General features: G+C 46.2%; 1 protein-coding gene across 2 annotated transcripts in view; it reads left to right on the top strand.

Moving 5' to 3' along the window:
• Window positions 1–26,314, top strand: part of NCAPD3 (non-SMC condensin II complex subunit D3) — a 764,397-nt gene that overhangs the window by 672,365 nt on the left and 65,718 nt on the right. For both annotated transcript variants that reach the window (XM_078681814.1, XM_078681815.1), the window contains 2 exons: window positions 17,612–17,722; window positions 18,519–18,692. In XM_078681814.1, the coding sequence (XP_078537940.1) occupies window positions 17,612–17,722; window positions 18,519–18,692 (285 nt within the window). The remainder of the gene's footprint in view (window positions 1–17,611; window positions 17,723–18,518; window positions 18,693–26,314) is intronic.

The raw sequence follows: 26,314 nt of genomic DNA, 5'->3' as shown, positions 1-26,314 counted from the left end.
GGGCTTCTTTTAGGAACCGTGGTCCAGGGTTATTCAAGGTCTTATAGGCTATACACAGAGCCTTAAATTTGATTCGACTCCTGATTGGGAGCCAGTGGAGTTTTTTGATGTGGTGGGAGATGGATGTGAATTTTGGAATGGACAGTAAGGTTCTAGCCGCCGCGTTTTGCACGGTCTGTAGTTTGTTAAGTACTCCTTCCTGGGCATTCAAAAGAAGTGAGTTACAGTAGTCGGTTCTTGAAAAGACTAACGTGCTAATAAGAGTTTTGCCGGCTGACTGTGGTAGGTAGGGGAGAAGTTTCTTGATTTTTTTGAGGGTATAAAAAGCGGATGATACGACGGCATTGGCATGATGGTGGAAGGTCAGCTTATTGTCAAAGGTGACTCCTAAATTGCGAACCTTTACCACTGGTTGGGGGGGAGAGCCCAACTCAGTTGGCCACCACTGCGGGGACCATGATGGCTGTAAGCTCCCGAACGTCATCACCTCCGTTTTGTCGGAGTTGAGTTTGAGGCAATTTGATGACATCCAGGAGCTTATCGCCCTCATTCCCTCCTGAAAGTTGGCTGCAACACTGGCTCCGTTGTTGTACACCGATAGTACTAGTTGTGTATCATCGGCGTATGTGGTAAGGGCAATTCCATAAGATTTTATCACCCTCGCCAAGTCCGACACATAGATATTAAAAAGTGTCGGACTTAGCGAGGAGCCCTGAGGGACGCCGCAGGGAAGTGAAAAGGTCTGGGAGGTGAAATTACCCATCTTGATAGTCTGGGGGCGGTTGGCGAGAAATGATGCAATCAGATCTTTAGCTGTACCTCCTATTCCCAAGGCTGAGACACGGTCGATCAGAGTGACATGATCGACCGTGTCAAATGCAGCGGAGAGATCTAGGAGTATCAGGACAGCCGCTCCGCCTTTATCCATGGTTGTTCTAATTTCGTCTGCGGCTTTCAGGAGTGCTGTTTCCGTCCCATGCCCCTGTCTAAAACCAAACTGGGTGTCATCAAGCAAGTTGTTGTCGTTGATGAATTTCGAAAGTTGGATGTTCATGGACTTTTCGAAGATCTTTGCTGGAAATGGGAGACAAGCGATAGGTCTATAGCTTGCTGGGATGAGAGGATCCAGAGTAGGTTTTTTCAGCAATGGCTTGATGATAGCCTCCTTCCAGACTGTGGGGTAAATGCCTGTTAAGAACATGGCGTTGCAGATAGTAGACAGTGCTGGGGAGAGTGCTTCAGGGATGCGGTTCAGGATAGCAGGGGGGCAGGGGTCGAGGGGGGATCCAGATTTAATGCTGGTTATCAGGCGTTGAATGTGGTCCTGATCAACAGGGATAAAGGTTGTTAATGTGGGCTGAGTGTCCGTAGGGAGTGTCACTGGTGAGAGAAGGGGGGGTGAGTGAGAGAAGGTTTGAAAAATAGAGCTGACTTTTTCCTCGAAGAAACTGGCCAAGGAGTCTGCCAGTGCCTGGGAGCCTTCTATGCGTGGAGTTGGGGGGTCGGATAGAGTATTGACTACCCGAAATAGTTCTCCTGTCGAGTTCTTTGCATTATTGATTTGAGTGGTGAAGTATTTGCTTTTCTCGGTGATTATCAATCTTTTGTAAATGGAAAGGGCATTTTTATAGTTGATTTTGTCTGCAGGGCTATAATTGCGCCGCCACTGTCTTTCAAGGTTCCTGCAGTATTGTTTTTGCATGCGCAGGGCTTCTGTGAACCAAGGGGCTGAGGGTATCTTCCTGTTCCGGTGGGAAGTTTTAGTCGGTGCCAGTTTATTACAGGCCATGTTTAGGTTTGTCAGGTAGTTGGAGGATGCTTTATTAGGGTCAGACTCGTTGGGAATATGATTATCTTGTAGCATCTGTGCTAGTTGAGTTAGGTTTATGAACAGATTCCTCTGTGGTTGACAGTATTCTTGATGAGAGGTTAATTATGGTTAGGTGATCTTCTTCCCCTACCATCTACCACCTCTTTTGCTCCTTGTTCTCGTTGTTAGATTTGGCTTTGCTTTTCCCATTCCAGCCACCTCTTCTGGGTTGTCTCCTCCCTCTGGTGGCTTGCTCTTGCCTCCTCTTAACCAGGTTTGTCTGATGATATTGAACTCCTGTTGAAAAGGAGATTTTGGTGGTCTTATGGAGGGGCCCGCTGTTTCTTCTCCTGAATGTTCGCCCTCTGTTACGTCAGATTCGGATGTTTCCACCCTAGGTGGTTGCTCGACAGTTTGCGATTTGCTTTTGTTCACAAGTTCCTTCCGTGATTGTTCGTACCTTTTGGCGAAAGTTAGAACTCTCCCTTGAGCATAATCTCTTTCGTCTCTGTCATATTTTTCTTGTTTCCTCTGTTTGATTTTCATCTCGTACTTGGTAAGTCGCTTTTTCATACCCTCTCTCAAAAGTTCTTGTTGATCTTTATCGGTATCTTTTTGTAACTCCTCCTCCAGAGGTTCATTTTCATTTCTTTCAGTGCCTTATCCCTATCGCTCCAGGCAAATTGTATCAGAATTTCCAGGAATGTTGGAAATTCTGATACAATTTGCCTTCAGCGATAGGGATAAGGCACTGAAAGAAATTGAACTTCTGGAGGAGGAGTTGCAAAAAGACACCGATAAAGATCACCAAGAACTTTTGAGAGAGGCTATGAAAAAGCGACTTACCAAGTACGAGATGAAAATCAAACAGAGGAAACAAGAAAAATATGACCCAGACTAAAGAGATTATGCTCAAGGGAGAGTTATAACTTTCGCCAAATGTTACGAACAATCACGGAAGGAACTTGTGAACAAAAGCAAATCGCAAACTGTCGAGCAACCACCTAGGGTGGAAACATCCGAATCTGACGTAACAGAGGGCGAACAATCAGTAGAAGAAACAGCGGGCCCCTCCATAAGACCACCAAAATCTCCTTTTCAACAGGAGTTCAATATCATCCGACAAACCTGGTTAAGAGGAGGCAAGAGCCAGCCACCAGAGGGAGGAGACAAACCAGAAGAGGTGGCTGGAAGGGGAAGAGCAAAGCCAAATCTAACAACGAGAATAACAAGGAGCAAAAGAGGTGGAAAATGGTAGGGGAAGAAGATCACCTAACCATAATTAACCTCTCATCAAGAATACTGTCAACCACAAAGGAATCTGTTCTAAAGTTGGGACTTACATTCTGCCCATCGAATCGAATGGAATACACCCAAACAAGAATCAATTTGTTTAAATTTGTTCGAAAATTGAAACTACAAATATTCTATAAAACGAAACCAACGATAAAGGTAGTAAGACTTACTTACCGTCAATGACCTAACAGCTTTGGAGATATTGTAAGATCTACGCCAGGAGGATGCAATAGAGGATCCCTTACCAACAACCACGCTAACGCATAGAATGAGGCGGTGGAAGTGGATTAAGAAACTCTGGAACAGTGGCTTCAAATTACCCTCCCAATTTCTGCCACAGATGCCATCTGATGCAGTAGACATCTTCTCTGATCTGGTCATCAAGGACCTAATTGCTTTTAGAGAAAACAAGAAGCCCTGTAAAGAATGGAACAATATAACAAGGGCGCAGAGACTGGCGATCAAAAATCTGCAAGAAGATAAATCCATCATCTGTAAACCCTCAGATAAGGAAGGGAACATAGTCATCTTATCTCGGGAATACTATGTAGGAGAAGCCTTGCGGCAATTGGGAGATTCTAGCTGCTATGAAGTAACATCTATGGAGAGATATAATGACAGCATTGAGCAACTCCACACATTGTCAAAGAAATGGCATGATAAACAAATGCTGGACTTGGATGAATATCTTTTTCTCAGAACAAATAATCCCATCTTGCCAACCTTTTATCACCTTCCGAAGGTGCATAAGGATAAAGAGAGACCCCCAGGACGACCCATAGTTTCTTCAATTGGGAGTCTCACAGAAAAACTTTCCAGATTCTTGGATCATTTTTTATTTGAGGCTGTTTTAGGTCTGAAGTCTTATATCAAGGATACTACAGACTTCTTGGGCCATATTGAGAAATTGAAGTGGGAATCTACATATTGTCTAATAGTCTTGGACATTACAAGCCTCTACACCTCTATCAATCACACACAAGGCTTAAAAGCAATTGAATATTTTTTGAAAAAGCGTGAACTAAAGTTTGCAATGCAAAATCAAATGCTTTTGTAACTAATTTAATATTGCCTTCACAATAACATCTTTCTCTTTCATGGAGCACTTTACAGACAGGTCTCTGGCACGGCAATGGGCACCTGCTTTGTCCCCAGCTATGCAAATTTATTCGTAGGCTGTTGGGAGGAGCAGGTGGCCTGGGGACCAGATAATGAGGATTGGTCCAACAACATAGTGTTGTGGTACAGATACATCGACGACCTGTTTCTGGTCTGGAATGGCTCAGCCAGTAAAGCAGAGGATTATATAAGGCTTTTGAATAACAACGACGTTAATCTACGATTCTCAGGCGAGATTAGTTCGGTGGCAGCAAACTACTTAGACCTGAGAATAGAGATACGGGAAGGGGAAATCACGACAGCCTTGTACAGAAAACCGACTGCGGGAAATAGCACGCTTTATGCGACAAGCAGTCACCCCCGAAACTTAAAGAATAGCATTCCCTATGGAGAGCTTTTGAGGTTGAAGCGCAACTGTTCCAAAGAATGCTACTTTCAAAAAGCTGCCTTTGCAATGAAACACAATGGTTCAGCACTCCCCCGCAGTAAACAATAACAATGATAACCAAAATAATGATTTAAAGAATCAATTCAGTAGGACTTAAAGTTTTCTTTTTCTTTTATTCAAAATCTTCATACAAAGCGTAGCCAACGCATTTCGTCCAGAGGACTTCTTTAGGGCGAAAGATGCGGAGATTGTCAAGTGTGTTCCAGAAATATGTTGTTCCAAACTTCCAGTATGTGTGACAGTACTCGCCTTATTTTTAATAGAACAGGCCATTCCTTCAATTTAAATATTCATCTTCGAATTCGAAGCCGATATCGGGGTTGAGCTGACACGCTGCTTAAATACAAGCAAATACAGATGCCACAGTGATTGGATGCGAATATTGGCACCATTCAAAATTATCCTTCTTGACTACCAATAAAGATGAATATTTAAATTGAAGGATTGGCCTGTTCTATTAAAAATAAGGCGATTACTGTCACACATACTGGAAGTTTGGAACAACATATTTCTGGAACACACTTGACATAATCTCCGTATCTTTTTCCCTGAAGACGTCCTCTGGATGAAAGGCGTTGGCTACGCTTTGTATGAAGATTTTGAATAAAAGAAAAAGAAAACTTTAAGTCCTACTGAATTGATTCTCTAAATCATTATTTTGATTATCATTGTTATTGTTTACTGCGGGGGAGTGCTGAACCATTGTGTTTCATTGCAAAGCTTTTTGGGCATTGCCCTTGGGAGTCTAGGGGTATGTGACTTCAGGTTCTTGGCACCCAGAATTCTTTGAAAATAAATAGTCCATAAAACGTTGGATAAAGTGCAGTCAATTTTTGCTCTATACCCCTGTTGCTTTAGTGTTGTTAGTTAAAAAGCTGCCTTTGACAGCTTAGGAAGATTTACAGCAAGGGTGTATAATCCTGACCTCTTAGAGAACTTTTAAGAAAGTAGAGAAAATGACAAGAGAGGATGTATTAAAGAAAAAGACTGAGAATGACAATAAGGGTAAATTTCGCATGATCTCACAAGATGCTGACAGCCTAAGACAGATCATGAGAAAAAACTGGCACATCTTAAAAACGGACACCATTATTGGTGCTGACGTTCCGGTGGCTCCTTTAATCACCTTTAGGAAGGCCCGGTCTCTTAAAGATAGTCTGGTACACAGCCATTTAGACAATATCACCACCAGAAAGGGAACATTACAAGAAATGAAAGGGTTCTTCCCTTGTGGAAGATGCAAAGCCTGTGCCTTTAGTCTGAGGGTGTTGTCTTATGAAGTCAATGGCGTGAAAGAAGGAAAAAAGATTAATAAATTCATGTCATGCCAAACGACCTCTGCTGTTTACTGTCTGAAGTGCCCATGCGGCCTAAGATACATAGGAAGTACGATTAATTGTGTCAAACTGAGAATATTGGAACATATGCGGGCCATTGTTAAAAATATTACATATCCGGTGGCATGACATTTCTCAATTAGGCACAAAAGCAACAGAGATCTGTTGCAGTATTTCTATGTAGACTGTGTACAGACAAATATCAGGGGAGGCGATCGAGTTCTAAAACTAAGGAGGTTGGAATCTCGGTATATAGTCGATCTGCAAACAAAGTCCCCCAACGTTCTGAATAGTGGAGAGGAAATGGCGGTCCATTTGGGAAGTTAACTGTCACTATACGGCGATAGACCGTGTCAATTAGTGTATTGAGTGATATGCTTAGAAATGAATGTCTGTAAGGCATAGGGCATTGAGAGGACATGCAACCTCAGTACTGAGGTTGCAAATGCCGATCCGCTGCAATATATTTACTTTCAACTGAATATAGTTGAGATGGGATAGAGTAATATAAACTATGCATTATTTGCATAAAGTCGGCACCAGACTTTTAGGAATAACTAGAATTACAGACTATGCAAAATATTTCCAAAGATGGCGGATGTACGATCCTCTAGCTTAGTCCTAAAAACGTACAAATGAATCCTGAAAATGTAACGGGTGTTAAGTTAAAATGTAATTAAACTAATAAAATCAGTTTAAGCATGAATATTGAAGACTCATGGAGTGAACAATCTCATTGATTAGAGATTGCTTGTGCTGATCCACGGCGAGATACTAATATTTCACAACTATTAAGTTGAAAGTGCAGCAACGAATTATGATGACATTTTCGTTTGGTGTAATTTAACTTATTTCATAAAAAAGATCGGGACATAATACTCCCAAAATGGCGCGCCCAATGTAATGTGAATGCAGTCCTTCTGTGATGTCCATGGTAAAATGCAAATGCAGCGTAAATGACGCCGCGCAGCGCGCAAAGTATTGACACCGAGGAAGGAGTTTCTCCGAAACGCGTCTGTCCGTTTAAGAAATAAACACCGCTGTTTAAAGAAATCCTGAGAGTGCTGTCTTCCTTTTTTGACAAGAAAAGAGGATTGTGAAGCAGAATATATATATATATATATATATATATATATATATATATATATATATATATATATATATATATATATATATATATATAGTAGGTCGCATGGGCATTTGATATGGTAAATACCGTTCTCAGTGTTGCAGTTTGGATGTTTCTTCTGAATCCATGGGTACTTCAATCATACATCAATACATTTGGAATCCCTTGTTACATTACACTCATCACGTGACCCACACTTTTTTCCCCCAGGTAACTTTATTGGCAAAGACAATCAGAGACGAGCAAATATCCTGTGTCAAAAAGTTTTCCCGTCCTCCCAATTTACAACCACTGTACAATAGAATATCACGACTCTGCAATGGAAGAACCCATCTTATAGTTCAAGGAAAACCAATATGGGAAAAGCCGTCTTACTGGTCCGTTCCGTAATGTCTCATGTGCATAACATACATCTTGTGATGTTTATAATGATCATGCCAAACCCAACTTTCGAGTTCCCCCTCAGTCCCCCACCCATCCCTCCCAATTCCCATCTCCAACATGAAACCAGTATAACAATGTCCTGTGTGTATGGTCGTTATACATCATTCACCAGCACTAAGCATTAGCGCATGTCATCTTCCTGTTGTGGTCCCTCCTTGCCATGGTGACTCCCAATCTCACTCCCCTACTCCTGAGTCTTGCTCCTCTTTGAGGTCTGCCAGCATCTGAGACCATGCTCCTCGGTCCTCTTCTAATTTTTCATGCGTGAACACTAGTTTCATACACACACTTTCCGCAATCGCCCATTTGCCCATGTCCCTCATCCATTCACCCACCTGTGGTGGCCGGCGTCTGGCCAGGTAATAGTGATGCACCTTCATACCATTACTAGGCCCTGTGTTAGGAAGCGTCTGTTCAGTTTTTTGTTTTTGGGGTTGGGGAGTAGACCCAGCAGCACCTGTTGGATCGTTTTGGCGATCGTCCAACCCATTGCCCTCTGTAAGAGTGCGTTTATAGAGTCCCCATAAGAGAGTAGCAGCGAGCATGACCAAACCATAGTCCGTCTCTTGTGTTTTACATCTCAGACATTCATTGCTTCGAGTTCTGTCACCTTCCATATGCAATCTGTCGTCATGCAGTGTGCACATGTTTTACTGATCTGTGCAGGTCCTGGAAAATCGCTTTTTGTGCCACCTGCCATTCTTTCAGTCTCTGTGGGGCTTCTGGGACTGAGGAATCGTCCTACATATACATATTTCCTGAGGGATATGGGGTGGAAACTCTTGAACGACAGAAGCCCATTTCGGTCAGTAGGTTTGTGATGAACCTGTGTTGTTAACTTTCCTTCTCTTGCTACAATCCCCAGCTCTAAGAATGGTAATGAGGTATGTGTGATGGTAGATGTGAAGTGTAGTAGGGGGTTAGGACTATTCAGCCATTCCAAGAAATCATGGATGGATGTTTCATCTCCCCTCCAAATGAGAAGGACATCTATGAACCTGCGCCATAGTTTTATCTGACCATGACATGCACTTCCCTGTGCAAAGATGTGTTCCTGCTCAAAGGCTGCCACGTATAGCCCTGCCGAGCAGAGAGCGGAAACGCTTCCCATGGAAGTACCGTGGGTTTGAAGATAGATTGTTCCCTTGGAATTCAAAAAAGTTCTTAGTTAATGCTATTTCTACTAAGTTAAATATGAAGGGCCTAGGAGTATCAAATGTCCAATCCTGTTCATATAGTATGTCCTCTACAATCCTCATAGTTTCTCTCTGCAGTAAATTGGTTTAGAGGGATTCAATATCTAACCCTACCAGATATTCTCTGGTTGGGTCCAATTCCATGTCTTTTACAAGCTTGAGGACAACTCTGGTGTCCTTCAGGTAAGCCTCGTTTTTTTTTTGTACTAGAGGTGTCCTGATAATATTGGTCTTCCTGGCGGGGGTCTAATGGGATTTTGTACCTTTGGCAGTGTATAGAAATATGGGATAACGGTCTTCTTTCTGTGCATGGAGAGACCCTCCTTTTGGGAGATCCACCCATTGTTCACTGCTTCATCCACTAAGGAGGCTATCTTAGTTTTATCTCTTGGGTCAGGATACTATTGTTCCTGCACTCTGATAAGATCCATAAGCATTCACTCTCATAGGCTGTTTCCTTCTGGAAGACGTTGGCACCTCAGTTGTCTGCCGGTTTTTATGATCAGATTGGTGTTCTGTCTAAGTTCTTCTCCAATCTGGAAAGGTTTCTAAACGGATTGGTTTCATCCTTATTGGTCTCCTCTACTTCGAATATTACTGTCTGCTCTAATGCAGCCACCTCTGTAGATAGTGCTGTGATTTGTGGTGTGAAGTTGGACTTGGGAGGAAAGGTAGTATCGCCTCTCCGTGTGTTGTCCTTTTCCTTACCCTCAAAAAATATTTTCAATCTTATCCTTCTGAAAAACTCTGCCAGTTCTTGTCTAAGCTGGAAGCTGTTAAACAGGTTAATTGGGAGAAATCCTAGACCCTTATTTAAAATCCTTTCTTGTTGTTCTCTGATAGTTTGGTCTGTTGGGTTCATAACCAAGGTTAATCCTTTCTCGTTCCTGGGACAAACTCCAGTGACGTACTCCTGGTCACCCGTTTATTCAGGTCTTACCACTGAACTTTGTGCTCCTCTTTGTTTGCCCCTTCCTCTGCTCCAGCCCACAAAAATGGGCGGGACCTGTGGGTACTGGGGGGCTTGCATCCCCTGTAGCTGTTGCATCAGGGGGAACACAGTGGGCAATACAAGCCCTTGGCCCGAATAGCCTGGGAACATAGGGTTAAACATAGGGCGGGCTCCCTGGTAGAAACCCCTTCCCCTGCCTCTCCTCCTTGGTCTCAATTCATAATCATTGCTGTCGCTGGCAGAGCTTGAGGTGTTCCTGTCTTTTGTCCCCTCTAAAGAGTTTATTTTGTTGAATATACTCATCTGTGGTGTGTGGATACACTCTTTCTCTGGAGAAACATTTTAGATTTTTCTGCAGTTTAATTTTGGGCTGCATTAAGTACTCCTTGTATTCTCCTAACTCGCTGTCGGTTTCCTCGAGTTTCTTTAGGTTATTAGATGTACGCTCGTTTTGAGACCCTGTTTACTCACCTGGATCTGTATCAATAGTGTCTGCTATCCGTTTAGCCAGATATGCCATTAAGATAAGCCAGTCTCTAGTACACTTCCAGGCGATCAGTGACCTATCTTTTCTAAATGCTATGTCTTCCAGGAAGATCAAGGGTTCATTGTTAACCAACAGCCACCTAGGAGCTGCATTTGCTCTTAGATGCTCTGTGACAATAGCTCCATGTAAGATGGTCTTCACATGGGTCTTTCTTAATTCCATAAGGGTGTCCCATCCCATCCCTCTCCTTGAGTGAGGACCTGAGTAATCATGGTCTCCCCTAGTAGAGAGGGCCCTGATAGAATTAATGATACTGCATCGTCCCCACATGACAGGCATTGCTCTTGCATCATTATTGTACACAGATGTACAAATATCTATCCATAAGGCAAAGCAACTGTTTTAATGGATAAGTCTACCTGCAGAGCCTCATCTGTTGAATAATCCCGGGCATCAGATTTGATCTGAAAATTTCAATGCTCTCTTGTGATCTCTAAGTCGGTAGGTGGCACTAGCCCCACTTTGCCACTAAAAGTGTAATCTGGTGATTTCATTAAGTGCATATAGTGCTCACCTGGACTTACTGACATCAGTTCCCTTTTTCCTATGCCTTTGACACAGATCCGAAGCTCGCTCTCCTTTAATTTTTTGCGCTTCAGTGCTTCCGAAATGTTCTTTTGTGCAGTGCTAGGGATGTCTCCCCTGAAAGCATTCGGGGTTTAAAACTGGTCGGGACTACAAGGAACACATGTCCGTAATAATTTGTCACTGTATTTGCCTGTGATGCCTGGAGCCAGATCACCACTCCAAGTCATGTGAATGCTGCACTAGTTTGCTCCTCAAGGCAATCAAAAAGAGGGAAGCCAAACTTTTTATGGCATGAGCCTGTGACGTAAAACAGGCCGTCTTCGATTGTGAATCTGCTCGAGGCTGCTGACTTCTCATTCCTCGAGCATGGATGCGAGACACTCCTTGAGAGGTAAGTCACCTCAGCGTCCCTGACTAACTAACAATCTTCATCATCGCAGTTGGTGCATTTGGAGTCTTCTGAGTCTACACAACAAGCGGATTCTTCCCCTACACTGTGCCTGGAGCCAGCTGTCAAATCAGTCTAACCCGAGCGGAATTCGGCACTGATGGAGAAGTGCTGGGATTTCACAGCACGAGGCCTTCAGTTGCCATACACGATTACTCTTGGCTTCACATGTTGGGCTTTTCTTACAATGCAGGCACCCTTATGGACCTCCCCGTGGCGATAAAGCTTAGTCAGCTGTAGAAAGGTATAAGGCCAGCAGACTGAAAGCTAGATCATTAGACCTGCAACAATAGCCCCAAAGGGACTTTCACCATTTTCGATGTTATCATAGGGGCTTCAGTTTTCAACCATATTAGTTTGCTTTATCCCAGCAACAGCAGCCTCAGAATCTCCTCGTCAGTCAATATAGGCGCATAGGTAAACCTATAGGACAAGGATCCCAGACCTCGACTATCTCCTCGTCCTACTCTACCCCTACGCAACCAGAAAAGGAGCTCTAATTTGCTTTCAACAGAGGACCAGTGACCTGTGGGCAGCCAGGTGTCCTCCTTTCTGTGGCCTGGAAGGCCATTATTTCAAACCAATGGATCCTTCAGATCATGGAAAAGGAATATATACCCTACAGTTTCTTCAGGCTCCACCCCTGTTCTCCTCCAGTCTTATTCCTTGTCGATAGATAATCTCTCCATCCTAATGCAAGAGGTGGCAGAGGTGCTCATGAAAAAAGCAGTAAAGTCGATACAAGAGCAGAAAATTAGGCAGGGTTGATAGACATTCAATGCTTCCTTGTTCCCAAGAAGGATTGAGGTCTGTGTCCAATCCTATACCTCGGTATCCTGAACTTTTTCCTTGGGAAGGAGAAGCTCAGGATATTGACCCTAGTTCAGCTCTTCTTGGGGTTGGAAATGGGACACTGGTAGGTGTCACTCAATTTGCTTTTATTTTCCACTCTTGCAGTTGCATCAGAAGTTTTGTGGTTAGATCCACGCATTACCAATTAATGTTACTCTAGTTAGACTTGACATCTACACTATGGGTCTTCCCTAAGTTTGATGGTGTTGTGTGCGGCACATCCCAGACGGCCAGGAGCCCAATTTTCCCATACCTGAATGACTAGCTGATCAAATCCGAGCTACCAGAGATGGTGACACGCCATCTGCAGTTGACAGTCGCTCTGCTGTTTCATCTGGGCTTTCTGATCCACAAGCCCAAATCTCACCCAGAGCTTTCAGAAAGTCATCTTTTTAAAGGGCAGTTGTGGACACTACACTTCTCTGCGCTTTTCCTCCGCTTCTGAGGATCAGGGACATCCTGGTGATAGCCTAATTCTTTTGGGAAGTTGCTTGCTCCAGTCTTGATGGTCCTGCACTTGCAAGGTGTGCTGGCTTCCTTCGTTCTCCTGGTGATACAGTGCTTTGGTATGAGAGATCTCCAGTGATGCCTCTGCAGGCAATAGTTCGTACATGGGGAGATCTGCTGGATGCTATTATGGTCTTCCAGAATGCTGCAGCGGACGTGGTCTAGAGTGAGGAGCCCATCTGGCAGACCTGGGGATTAGGGACCTCTGGTCCCCAGAGAAGCAGTTGTTTCATATTACTTGCTAACGCTGCAGGCAATTCTGCTAGCGCTGCAGGCTTCCTCTCCTCCATTCACGGTTGATCTGTCAAGAGTCTTGTCCCACAACGAAACTGAAGAGCCAGCACAGGTAAGCCCATAAGTACCCTAGGGAAAGTGTTGCAACGAGTTCCCTCACAGAGGAGGGACTGGACAGAGGGAAGGCTACTCCCATGTCCTTTGTCAAGTTTCGCACCAGAGCGGGAGCCAAGGGCTCCCTGGACTGACCCAAACAGGAGTATGCACGGAATGCACCAAATGCACCCTTCAAAGCAGTCTGGTGGCACTGACCCCAGCCCAATACACCTGTGACAGGAAACCTATTGTTCTACCTTCCATCTCTGCTCACGCTCAGCAGCAGGAGGGCAGAATCATGTCTGGGATCGGCAGCAGCAGAACTAGCTTGCTGGCAGACCCTGGAAGGCTGTTACCAGGAGTACTGGGGGCTTTCCAGAGGAGCCCCCCAGGGCATGGAATCATACCTCTAACAACGGTAATGGTGTTGGGGTATGATTCCAACATTTTTTTTATACAAAACATGCCCAGGTTCAGCACAGCCACTATATAGTTAGCCATCACATAATGACAGATGGCCACTATATGTATCAAAATGGCTACCACACTTACAAAGCCCGGAGACTCGCCTCTGGGGTTTGTAGGGGTGTCCTGCTCATGCAGGGGCACCCACACACTTATAACCCTGCACCCTGTCTTCAGGATTGAAAGTCTGCCTTAGGGGTGATTAGAGGTATTAAGTGTAGTGACCTCCGATATAAGGACTGTCATACGTGGTGCTAGCACCAACTTATACAGGCTGCAATGGCAGGCCTGTAGCCACAGTTTGAGTGGTCTCATGGCTGGCACAATACATGCTGTAAACCATGGGAGACCGCTGGTGTACCTATGCCCTGGGTACCTCAGTACCATATACTAAGGACTTTTAGGGGTACACCCGTAACCAATTGTGACGTTACAAAAGTAGGTACTACAGTCAAATGAGGGAGGAAGCACAGTGACTGGGGTCCTGATTAGCAGGTTCCCAGTCAGACTAGTCAAAAACACACTGACACAAGCCCGAAAGTGGGGGTAACCACGCTAGAAGGAACCTACCTTCCTACATCACATCTGTACGACTGGTTGATCAAAACCGGGTTGCTGGGGGTGGTGTCATGCGATTTGCAGTCAACAGTATCCAGGCTATTTGACCTGGGCTTTTTGATCAATAAGCCAAATTTCACCTGAGGCTTTCCCAAATGACTCCAGTTCATAGTTTCAGTACTGGACACCACCTTTTTCTGTGCCTTTTCTTCACATCAGAGGATTGCCAACATTCAGAAAATGGTTCAATTGTTTGAACAAGGTGTGAATTTCAGTTCTGATGATCCTGAGATTCCTAGGTCCGCTGGCTTCCTGAATTCTCCTAGTCATGCTGGTAAGTTGGCACATGAGGGCCCTGCAGTGGTGCCTTCACAGGCAGTGGCTACTCTATTGGGGAGATGTATCAAACTCCATTGTGATCTCCCCCCAGCGCTGCGGCACAAGTGGCTTGGTGGGGGAACAAGGCGAACCTCAGTCACGGAACTGCCTTCACTTCCCCTCTCTGGCCGAGACTACGGTAGTGACAGATGCCTCTACCTTATGGTGGAGTGCTCACGTAGGATCTGAAGATCACTGGTTCCTGGTCTCTGGTAGAACAGGTTGTTCATGTTAACTTGCTAGAACTGCCGGCGATTCGGCTGGCACGCAAGGCCTTCCTCTCCTCCATCCAAGGTCAGTCCGTCAAGATCTTGCTGGACAACACAACAGCGATGGAGCACATCAGCAAGCAAGAGATAGTAGGGTCTCACCTCCTTTGTCTGGAGGTATTGAGGCTGTGGGCTTGGACACTCCCCCAGGTATCTGGTTAACTGCCAATCACCTAGCAGGGTCTATGAATTTCCGAGTCAACAGCCTGAGCTGGCGGTATCTTCTCCAGAATATCTTCACCCAGTGGGGTGCTTCTCAGGTGACTCCCACCTGCCTCTCAATATACTTTATTCATTGGGTTCTGAGGAGGATACAACAAGACTGGGCCCAACTCATTCTTATTGCCCTGGTTTGGCCAAGAAGGGTGTGCTTATGCAGTCCTTCTGTGCTTCTCCATCTGCCCTCTGCTCAAGCTGCCATTCAGACCAGACCAGACCTCTTCCAGTTGGGATGCAGTGCTTCTGCATCCCAATCTTGGAGGACTCCACCTGCATGCCTTCAGATTGAGCAGGAACATGAGAGTTCCTTTTAGCTTCCACAGTAGGTGGTTGACCTCAAGACTCGCTATGCACTAGCAAAGAAGGAAACTCCATAAGGATTCATGGTCCATTCTACAAGGCCAAATGCATTTGGCCTGATCCATCTTGAAGGATTGCCTGGTATAACCATCCATCATCCCTCTTTCTAGGTGAGTATGGGTATGGAATGTATTCTGCTGGTCAGAAATCTGCAGGTAGAAGTATCCATCAGAAGAAAAACAAATTACCTGCAGTCACAATCTTTCTGATGGATACTCTATTTGCAGATTTATCACCGACACGGCCGCTTCCTTGTTGATTGATAGGGACATAGAAAATGTTATAGAGAAATCCTGCCTGACCCCCTGGGCATATTCTACAGGTGAGGAATCTGCAGGTAGATTGAGTAGCCACTAGAAAGATTGTTAACGCAGGTAAGTAACATTTTCGACTTGTTCCTTAATCTGTCCTATTCATCAAAGTGGACTGTTTAACTCAAGTTCCTGTGCGTTCTGCTTCTTTCTTCTTTTAAGGAATCCAAGTGCTTTACGTTTTCAGTGTCTGCTTTCTTTTATGTAAACTGTGTGTACCATTTATTGCTTTTTTGCTTCTGAAGACCATTAAAGATGCCTTTCAAAAGTTTTTAATTGGTTTTAATAATTAAACTAAAGGAAAAGTATGCCTCCTACTGGCATGTTTTTATATGAATTTCAATTAGTTGTTTTTTTACTTTTTATTCCTTTTCATTCTGTTAACACAATAAAACAATCTTGAGCAGAAATATGCAGCACAGCACATCATCATCATAAACATCTTCAATTATTACAAAGTCACAAGTATGCATTTTTATGACACCTGGGACCCAACTTCCTTTCCTTATTCCTGGGTCATCAGACCTCCTCTGAATCTGAATCACTTTCATCTCGGTCTGTTGGCGGATCACAAATATCACCTCTGTATGTATTCCACGCCCCCCAGATTTTACTCCACTTTTTAGGGCATCCCCTGTTACTGAATACTGCCCTTTCAGCCATCATGGCTGCATCCATATCTTTACCCCATGCTGCTAGAATAGGCACCTCCACTCCTCCCCATTTTTGTGCTATATTCCTCTTGGCAACCATCATGCCCAGTGTAACCCAACTTTGCCCAGAACGTGTGAGGTTGTTTGGCTCCCATATGTTTAACAAGCAACGCCTGGGCTCAGGTAGCAGCGAGACCCCCTCCGATTGCGATATAGTTCTCAACACTTGTGTCCAATATTCCGCTATTCTGGGACAATCCCATATGGTATGATAAAAGGTCCGTTCTTCTCCGCAGCCTCGCAGGCAGAAGGGATGTTCCATCCTTCCTATCTTGTGCAAGGGGTGTCTAGTGTAATATGAGCGGTGTAGGATGCGTAACTGCATCAGCCTGAGCGCGAGGGTATGCCCACCTCCCTTGGGGATGCTAATGCTTCCTGCCACTCTGAATCATCAATCTCACCGATATCGTCGGACCATTTATCCCTCAGGGGTCCCGTCTGGTCAGGCAGGTTATTCACAAGTTTATGGTAGGTTAGGGAGGTTGCTCTCTTTGGCATGTAATCAGTTAACAATCTATCCTTCATAGGGGATGCCTCTCGGACTTCTAAACCAGGCTGCAGTGCTGTCATCAGGGCATGTCGTATCTGCGTGTCCCTGAACAGTTCTTAAGGGGCCAATTCGTATTGCTGCTGTAAACTCTCAAAGGAAACCACTTCCCCATTCTGCTACATATCTCCGACAGTTGATATCCCAATATCATCCCAATGGTCACATTCTTTACTATGTCTGAGTTTTCCTAGCCGTTTCGTGTCCCACAGTGGAGTGAGCTGGGTTATTACCCGCCGCCCTAATTTTGCCTGGGCCGTATGCCACAATCCAAGTGTATGACGCAATGGTCCATGAATTTCCATTTTCTCAAATTTTATCTAGTGGAATGTTCTGTAATTCCACTCATAGTCTGAGATATTCTAATATGTATAAACTTAATGAAAGTAATTTGGGATTAAAAAAACCTGCCATTACAGACAACGTTTCCTTTGTTTTACCACTTGTTAAGAGGGATTCATGCCCCATAATGTGTTTTGAACATCTCAAATCTTCCTTAGACACAGTATGCTTAAGGGTGTAATTGCACTTAGGTCGACTTTTTTTGCAGGAAGAGATCTGTGCCATACCTGATCCTAATTCAAAGATGTAATTTTTCAAAATGAATTTGATGTGACAGTTTTGCAGGTTGAAAAGCAAAGCTTAATCCTTCATGTAACATAATATTCCAAGGTTGGCCTTGTGCAGAGGAGGCCTCCTGTTCAATTGTGCCCCCTGTGGTGTATACATTTGTACTTTTCTACCCTATGCAGTGCACTGTGTGTTCACCATTATTATGCTGTGCATATGAGCCAGAGAAATTTTTGTATCTTCTATTCAGCCTCTTTTTGTTTTGCTTTTAAATGTAGGTTCAAAAGAAAATTTTTATTGAAAACATCATCCCCATCATCACTTCGCTGAAAGGGTTTCTGGAGCAGAAACGGATTCCAGCTCTGCGAGAGCTCATGAATTACCTACGGGTATGTATTTGTATTGTGGAGGAAGTTGAACAGCCAAAACCCTTCCTCACAGAAGCCTTCTAAATTGAAATGGGAGGGAGACTGATGTGTTTTAGTTAAGACGTTTTAGTACACTCATGATACAGGGAGTTGTTTAAGTAGCGTAGCATTTTAATGGCCTATGGAAATATCTGTACTGTAATGTGCATTGAAATAGAAAACCTTGTACGTGTAACACTAAGACTTGTAGGCCCTTTCTGTGAGGTAGTGAGATGTGCCATAGCACTGTTTCTGTTAATTGTCTGGGTTTTGTGGTTGCAAAAGTTATTGAAATGCTAAGGCATCCCAAGAGCACATCTGTGGCTAAGTGGGAAAACAGTTAGGACATTCATGTTTGGATGTCTGGGTAAGAGTTGCTAGAAATAAAAGATCTGCTAAACCTATTTTGATTAAGAACAGGAGTGAGCTATACAATCACAATAGATTTTGAACTTTTCTTCATGAAGGAATCTATCTTTGTATAAAATGTCAGAGCTGTTGCAGAGCTTTCATTACAACATAAATTGCGGAATATAAAAAGAGACTTGTTCAGCTGTATGCTATATTAAAAGTTCAGATCTATTGAGAATATTAAATCTTTCCACATTGAGTTCTGTTGTCTAGCTGTACTTTAATAACCATTCCAACTAACACTTCCATCTCATGGCCCAACTCTGGTGTTTAAGCTTTACTACTATCTTAAGATTATACCCCACCCTGTTGATGTGCTGTGAAAATGTGTAGCTTCTCATCCTATTGTAATTTCCTATCTGTACAGGAAATGATGCAGGATTACAGGAATGAAATTCAGGATTTCTTTGCTGTTGATAAACAATTGGCAGCTGAGCTCGAGTATGACATGAAGAAGTATGAAGAACAGTTGTTCATGGAGCAGGCGGAAGACAGCTTAATCATCAACCTAGTTCCTCCCCCAGTTCCGGGCACACCACAAGTAAGTTGTTGTTATGGCCAGACTGCTTTGCATTAGGTGTCTTAATTTTACTGAAGAACCCAGTATAACTGGTACATTTGCAAGAAATTATTACTTGTATGTTGGAAAGTAGGATCTGCTTTTATAGTTACCCCCACTTGTTGATTGGTGCACTGCTGTTTCTGACTAGTCTGACTTGGATATTGCTAATGAGGACCCCAGTCTCTGTGCTTTCTCCCCTAAATTGGTTATGGTTTGTACTTCAGTAGATCCCAGATTGGAGACTAGTGTACCCTTATATGTACCTAGTACAGAGGTACCCAGGGCATAGGTACACCAGGGGTCCCCCTGGGGCTGAAGCATTTACTATGCCATCCATGGGGGACCACTCAAACTGCAACTACAGGCCTGCCATTGCAGCCGGTGTAAGCCGGTACTAGCACCACTTACAACAGCTATAGGTTTCCCTATATCTAAGGTCACTGCCTGTAAAACCTATGTCACCCCTAAAGCAGGCCTTTCAATCCTGAAGGCAGGGTGCTCAGTTCTAAGTGGGAGGGTGCCCCTGCGTGAGCAGGACACCTCTACAACCTTCGGAGTCCATTCTCCCGGGTTGTAAGTGCATCAGCCATTACGATACACAGAGTGACCATGCGTCGTTATGCGATCACCATCTCTAAACTGGCTGTAATAAACTGTCATGTTTGGTATCAAACATGTTGCAATCATACCTCTACACCGTAAACGGTGTCGGAGGTATGATTCCATGCACTGTAAAGCTCCTCTGGGAGGTCCTCAGTGCTCCGAGACTAGTTTTCCAGACCCAGTCAGCACAACATAGTTGTTGCCGACCTGAGACACAATTCTGCCTTCCTGCTGCTGAACCAAGCTCAAGCAGTCGAAGGCAGAACAATAGGTATCCTGTCACAAAAATGTGTGACCACCTCACAGACTGGTTTTAGTGTATTGGGGCAGGTGCCAGCGCCACTAAGTCTGCTTGAAGGGCACAATTGGTGCTCTCCTTGCATAGTCAAATTCAAACCAGCTGAGGGAGCCGTTGGCTCCTGCTCTGGCGTGTAACTGGACAAAGGACATGGGAGTGTCCTCCCCACTGACCGGCCCCTTTCCTGGGAGGGAACCATTTATTGTCCCTACTCTTTCCTTAAAGTAAGGACAAAGCATGACAGGGAAACCTCTACCGAGACTTGCACCTATCCTGCTAGCTCCAAGGTTCTTATAATGAAGGAAATATCCCACTATGTGTATACAGTTCAAGCACCCACTGTCAAGGTGCAGTCCTAACCAGACTATGTAATTTTAAAACAAAAATCAACTGGTGCAGCAATAAATGCTTAAATATTAAACCGTAGTCAAAAGGAATCAAATTCAATTTCAGAGATGTGTTTTCCAAATCTTCTTTATTCACAAATGATTCAGACGTGACATGCATGTGTAGTGAACAGCCAACGTGTTTCGTCCAGTACATTGGACTTCTTCAGGGCTGTAAGGTGACATATATATATATACACATACATAAATACATAAAAACAACATAACTGACAACATAACAAAAACACATCGTCATGTATCATCATGTCACAAATATATTCATAATTTAGATTAAGACCATTATTAAGTGTAGTAGAAAGTCCGTTCAACTTTAAATGTGAGCAACCCACCAAAACAAGATACAAAAAGTACACACATAAATCCACCATGACAATATACAAGAAATACAAACACATTTTGTTCATCCACATACATTGCTACGCATGTAAAAAAGCATGATTATAAAAAACGTCATAAACATTGAGGCACAGTCACCAAATTGCAATGTATGCATCCAGTGTAGTCCCAAAAAGAATTTGCAATTCAAGCACAGAAATGACCGTGTTAACAAACTGCGGACAGTAGAGACCCTAGGAAATAAGACCAGACAAAAGCGGATAAGAAGGAAGAGCGGTGATAAAACTTGAAATCTGAGTTAGTCAATCATTTTTATTAAGCGGGAATATGGCACAGTACAGAGCCCAGCTGCCTACATCAACTTGCCGGCAGGGCGAAACCTCAGTGCAATGACACACCGTTTGGGTCTACATCCCGGAGGGCCACCCCGCGTTTTTGTAACTGGGAAGCTGCCCCACCTGTGCTGCAGTGTCCGCCTTTTGTCAAAGAACAAACATAAAAAAGGAAAAAACAAAACGAGCTAGAAGCACCCCCCCTCCGTAAAACGACCCCACTCCCTCACCGCTCCGCATCAGCTTCCTTCGTCTCAGTGCACTTCTATGATCCACTAGATTAGTCAAAGAACAGTCAGCCCCCCGACTTGGTCACTGTTGGCTCCAGGGGAATGAGTTGCAGAATCTGCTAGTATTTCGGGCAGGTTACTTCTCTGAGGTCCTTTGATAAGAGCTGCAAGAATGGACCCCATAATTGAGCATATTCCGACCCTTTGCCATGCATTCCCATCGAGAGTCTCTCCATCGCTAAAATGTGCCAAAGCCTTTGGAACCAATCCCTAGGATCGGGCACAGCCGGAGAGTTCCAGTGCGCCAGGAGCACCTGCCTCGCAGCCGCCAGCGCAATCTGTCTACCCTTCAGTGAGCGCATGGGAAAGACTTTAGGGTAGGGTAGCCCTAGGAGAGTGTACTCGGGAGATCGGGGAAATGTAATCTGAAACGCAGCGTCTAGCTCATCTAAGATCGTGGCCCAATACCTCTCCAATTTCGGGCAGTGCCACAACAAATGCGCCAATGTCCCTGTGAGGCCGCACTCCCGCCAGCTGAGGCCCGACTTGGAAGGATCCCAAACCCTAATGCGCGCTGGGGTATAATACCAATACGTCGCTACTTTGTAGGCTGACTCAGTACCCGCGATGCTAGAGGCCGTGTGCTGTGCACGGTAGAAGACGCACTCCCACTCCTTTTTCGTCTGCGGGCGACCCAGTTCAGCTTTCCATCTAACTTGCGCCGCTGTACGCTGCCTCCTGGGCTGATGCAATATTATCGCGTATAACTCCGAGATAAGTTTCCGATCATCTTTCTTGCAAACCACCCACTTTTCGAGCGCTGTCAAAGGTCGGGACATGGAAGCAACAGTAGCTGGCTGGGTGACCCAGTGCGCCACTTGCGAGTAGTGGAAAGCATCTGTGACCGGCAACTGAAAGAACTCTGTACGCAACCGGGCGAACGGGATCAAGCCATCTAAGTCAAAAAGGGAACCAACCCTCTTGCAGCCTTCCTCCCGCCAGCGATGGAAGACCACGGACGCGCGGCCCGGTGGAAAGTCCGGGTTGTCCACGATGGGGGTCGTCGGGGAGGGGAACGAAGTCCAACCTTTGCGTTTAGCCAATTGATCCCATGCTTTAATGGTCGGAGACGTCACCGGGAGGAGTGAAGGCCCCAGGCTCTATGTTTGCGCGGTAGCCAAAGCTCTCTCCAGATATTGCAACCTGCCACAGTCTGATCCATGAAGTTCCAATGCTTGCTGGACATTGGCCTGTTCCATTCGACTATATATCGAAGAATGGTCGCCTGAAAGTAGGCAGTCAGCAGAGGAAAGCCCAGCCCTCCGGCCGCCCTCGGGGTGACTGCCACGGACAGGGCCTGCCGCGGACGTTTATTGTTCCATAAGAACCTATTAAAAAGCCCCTGCAGCTTCCGAAGGAGGCCTTGCGGGGGACTTACGGGTAACATTTGAAAGAGGTACAGTATTCGGGGGAGTACAGTCATTTTTAGAGCCGCCAGCCTTCCATACCAGGCCAGATTAAGACGGGACCAGTCCGCAAGAGCTTTAGTAACCTGATCAACCAGCAGCGCATAGTTCAGGGATAGCGTTTTGGCAATAGAAAGGGCCAAGCAGATACCCAGGTACGGGATGTCAGATGGAGCCCACTGGAACTCGAAGTCCTGCTTCAAATCCCGGACATCCGTCTCTGGAATGGACAGGTTAAGGATTTGGGACTTGGAGTAATTAACCTTGAAGCCGGCCACTGTCTGAAACTCGGACAGTTCCTTCGATAGGCTGCGCAGAGAAGAGTGGGAATTGGTGAGAGCTAAGATGACATCGTCCGCGTAGAGGCTGATCTTATGCAGGTCAGCCCCAAATTTGATCCCTGCAATGCCCACATTCGACCGAACTCGCTGAGCAAACGGCTCCATATAGAGCGCAAAAAGCAACGGGGAGAGGGGGCAACCCTTCCAAGTCCCCCTCTTGATAGGAAACAGAGCTGACCGACAGCCATACACCCGAACCACCGCCTGGGGGGCCGCATAGATACACTGAATCCATCTCAGAAAGTCGTCCCCCACTCCGAAGGTCTTCAGCACCGCAAACGGTTATTCCCAATCTACACGATCGAAGGCCTTCTCTGCATCTATGGATAGCAGGAAGGCCTGTGTCTGCGAGCGGTGCACCACATCCATGAGGTGGAGCAGCCTTTTCGTGTTGTCCGTCCCCCCCCTTGCCTTGTAGGAACAAATCCTGCCTGGTCAGGTTCAATAATCCTATCAGTCAAGGGGCTGAGCCTTGCCGCCAGCATGACCACAAAGAGCTTGGCGTCGATGTTGAGTAACGAGATCGGCCGGTACGATCCGCACTCTTTAGGGTCCTTCCCCGGTTTGAGAATGACAGTGATGGCCGTCTCCGACATGGACGGAGTCACCGCCCCCGTGTCCAGAAAATAATTAAAAAGACGGGTCAGGAGAGGAGCCAGCTCCCTACAGAAGGTTTTGTAAAAAAGAGCAGAGAAGCCTTTGGGCTCCGGTGACTTCGCAGATGTCACTTTCAATGCGTATCACCGAGTTCCTATGTAATGGGGTAATGCCAGAGGTGGCGAGGTAGTCCGCGATTCCCTTAGCAGGCACTCCCTCCGCCTGATACAGGGTCCGGTAAAAGCGGCGAAAGGTCTCTACGATTGCAGAGTCCGTGGTATGCTCCCCCCTCTGCGAGTCCCGAGCAGCGCGTACCGCGTTCAGCTGAGTGCTCGCCCGGAGCCTATGTGCAAGCATCCGCCCCACCTTATCGCCACAAAGGTAAAACTTGTGGCGCAGACGCAATAGGGCATGCATGGCTCTATCCAAGTCGAGATGCTTCAGCATGCGCCTCTTCGTCTCCATTTCTCTCCAAACCCTTGTTGCCCCAGTTCTGTTATGGATCACCTCCAGGGCCTTTACCGACCTCTCTAATTCCGCTCTTTTTTCCTTGCGCAAACGGGAGTAAGTCGCTGCCAGCGCAATAAATTCTCCCCTCGCCACTAGTCTCAGGGCCTCCCAAACCAATGTGAGGGGCGTATCTCCCACCTCATTTTCAGCGATGTAATATACGATGACCTCCCGCATCTTCGCCACCACCGATTCGGACTGAAGTAAGGAATCTCGAAGGCGCAACCTGCTGCCGAGGGTCTAATCCCACTAGAGGTAAGGACTACAGAAATAAGCGCATGGTCCGACAAGGAACGCGGTGTAATGTCTGCTGCAGATAAGTGGGGCATAAGGGAGGACATAGCTAAAAAATGATCTAAGTGCGCATAGGTCTTATGAGTCGCTGAGTAGTAGGTGTAGTCGCGTTCCTGGGGATGCGGAGAGCGCCATACATCATGCAACCCCCCATCCAACAGCCACTGCTTTCCCCCCGGGGACAGCGCCCCAGCCTGGTTGGACCGCTGTCCTGATCTATCAGCGTCAGCCTCCATAACAATGTTTAAATCCCCACCCACCAGAACTAGGGCATCCGGGGATGCCAGGACCTGTGAAAGCGCCGTCTGTAAGAAGGGCTCCTGATTCGTGTTTGGAGCGTAAATGTACCCAACCGTGAGCATTGTCTCCCTCCACTATACACGCACAGCTAAGAACCTTCCTTTGATGCCCACTACCTGTGAGACAACTTTACAGCGTGCTCGCGCGCTGAAAAGAATGGCCACCCCATTTTTCTTATTAGGCCCTGAAGACCACAGCTGCAAAGGGAAACGCCTGTCCGCCAGGCGTCGGGTATCTTTAGAAAGGAGATGAGTCTCTTGCAGCAGGCAGACGTCCCCCTCCGCGCCTTCCAGTAGGGATAGGACTGCAGCACATTTCACCGGGCTATTAAGGCCTCTGACACTCCCTACTCAGCATGGCAACAGATGGGGCAGAACTTCAGCACAGATTGCAACCCTGGAGCACACATGGTCCCAAATCGCACCCATTTCCCTCTGGATCCTTCCCCATGCCCCTCCCAGCTGATGCGAAGCCCCCAAAAACAACCCCTCCCCCATCCCCAGTCGCACCCCCATACCCCCCAACTCCCCTCCCCCAACCCCCCCCCCCCTCAAAGAGCAAACCCCCGCAAAACAAGATTCAACAATTATAGAAGAAAGAAGCAAATGACAGTCTGTTAGACAGGCCCCAAGAGCTGGGGGAACATGGCGCCAACTGTCCAATTAACCGATTCATGATGCGGGGTCCATCTCCCACCAAGGACATAAAAGTGTCAACAGTGTGTACCAAGTAGACAGTCTCCCCCGGCTACTGGCCCAGATAGTGCCGAACTCCGGTCCCTCTCTTTAGGTGCCCCCAGCCGCCTCCGTCACCAGGGCCACTGAAGCGACCGCTGACCCTTTCTCGAGCTGGCTTGTTGATAGGTCAGGCTTTGTGGCAGGTACAGGCCTGCCGACCCGTTGCCACTCTGTCGAACGCCGGCGCTGCCTGCTGGGAGACTTGGTTTCTCCTGACGAGGGGACAGTCCGTTCCAAGCCCAAGAGGTCGAAGGCCGACTCCAGGGAGCGGACCTGAATCAGCTTTCCATTAAATTTAAAGATAAGCCTGAATGGATGCCCCCATGAGTAGGGGATACCTTGCTCTCTCAGGTAGCTAGTGACGGGATTGAACGCCCTTCGTTTGAGAAGCGTGGAGGCCGCTAGATCTATAACAAAGTGCAGGGTGGTGCTCTCGGAATTGGAGGGGGTTGAGATCACGTGCTTTCTGCAGAGTCCGCTCCTTGATCTGTAAATCATGCACACACACCAAGATGTCAGGAGGGGGGGGCCTTGGGTCCCCTTGACAGACCCACCCGGTGCACCCGGTCCAGTTGAATATCCTGCAGGTCCTCCTCATTCAGGATCTGACGAAAAAGGGCTCCCACGTACTCTCGTAGATCCGTCCCCTCGCCCTTCCAAGGAACAGCTCGAATCTGGATATTATTTCGGCGAGATCTGTTCTCCAAGTCCTCAGCATGCGCCTGAAGGTCCAAATTTTGCTCTGTCAGGTAAATCACATCCTGCTGTAGTTGATGTACATCTTGTGCCGTCCCCAAATCATGCTCCTCCAGTATCGCCACCCGCTCACCCACCGCGTCTACATCGCGCCACACCTCCCGTAGGTCAGATGCCAACTGAGAGCGTAACTCCGAGATATCGTCTTTGATGGCTGAAAACAACTCCCTCATGAAGGCTTTGGTGGCCGATGCGTCGTCATCGGGACGCAGGGACTTATCAGTAGTCTGCTGGGCTGACTGTCCTGTTAGTTTCGGAGGCATGTCTTTCGGGAGCTTATCTTTCTTATTCCGGGCCGCCGCCATCATGACCCTGGCCGGAATCTGTGCCTAAACAGGTAGGCCTGAATTCGCAGTGCTGTCACTGAGGCAGGCCCCGGTCGGGCTTCAATGCC

This window comes from Lissotriton helveticus, chromosome 3_1, assembly GCF_964261635.1.
Source record: "Lissotriton helveticus chromosome 3_1, aLisHel1.1, whole genome shotgun sequence".
NCBI classification, from domain to species: Eukaryota; Metazoa; Chordata; class Amphibia; order Caudata; family Salamandridae; genus Lissotriton; species Lissotriton helveticus.
The sequence above is the reverse complement of the archived record's forward strand: the minus strand, read 5'-3'. Positions and strand labels throughout refer to the sequence as shown.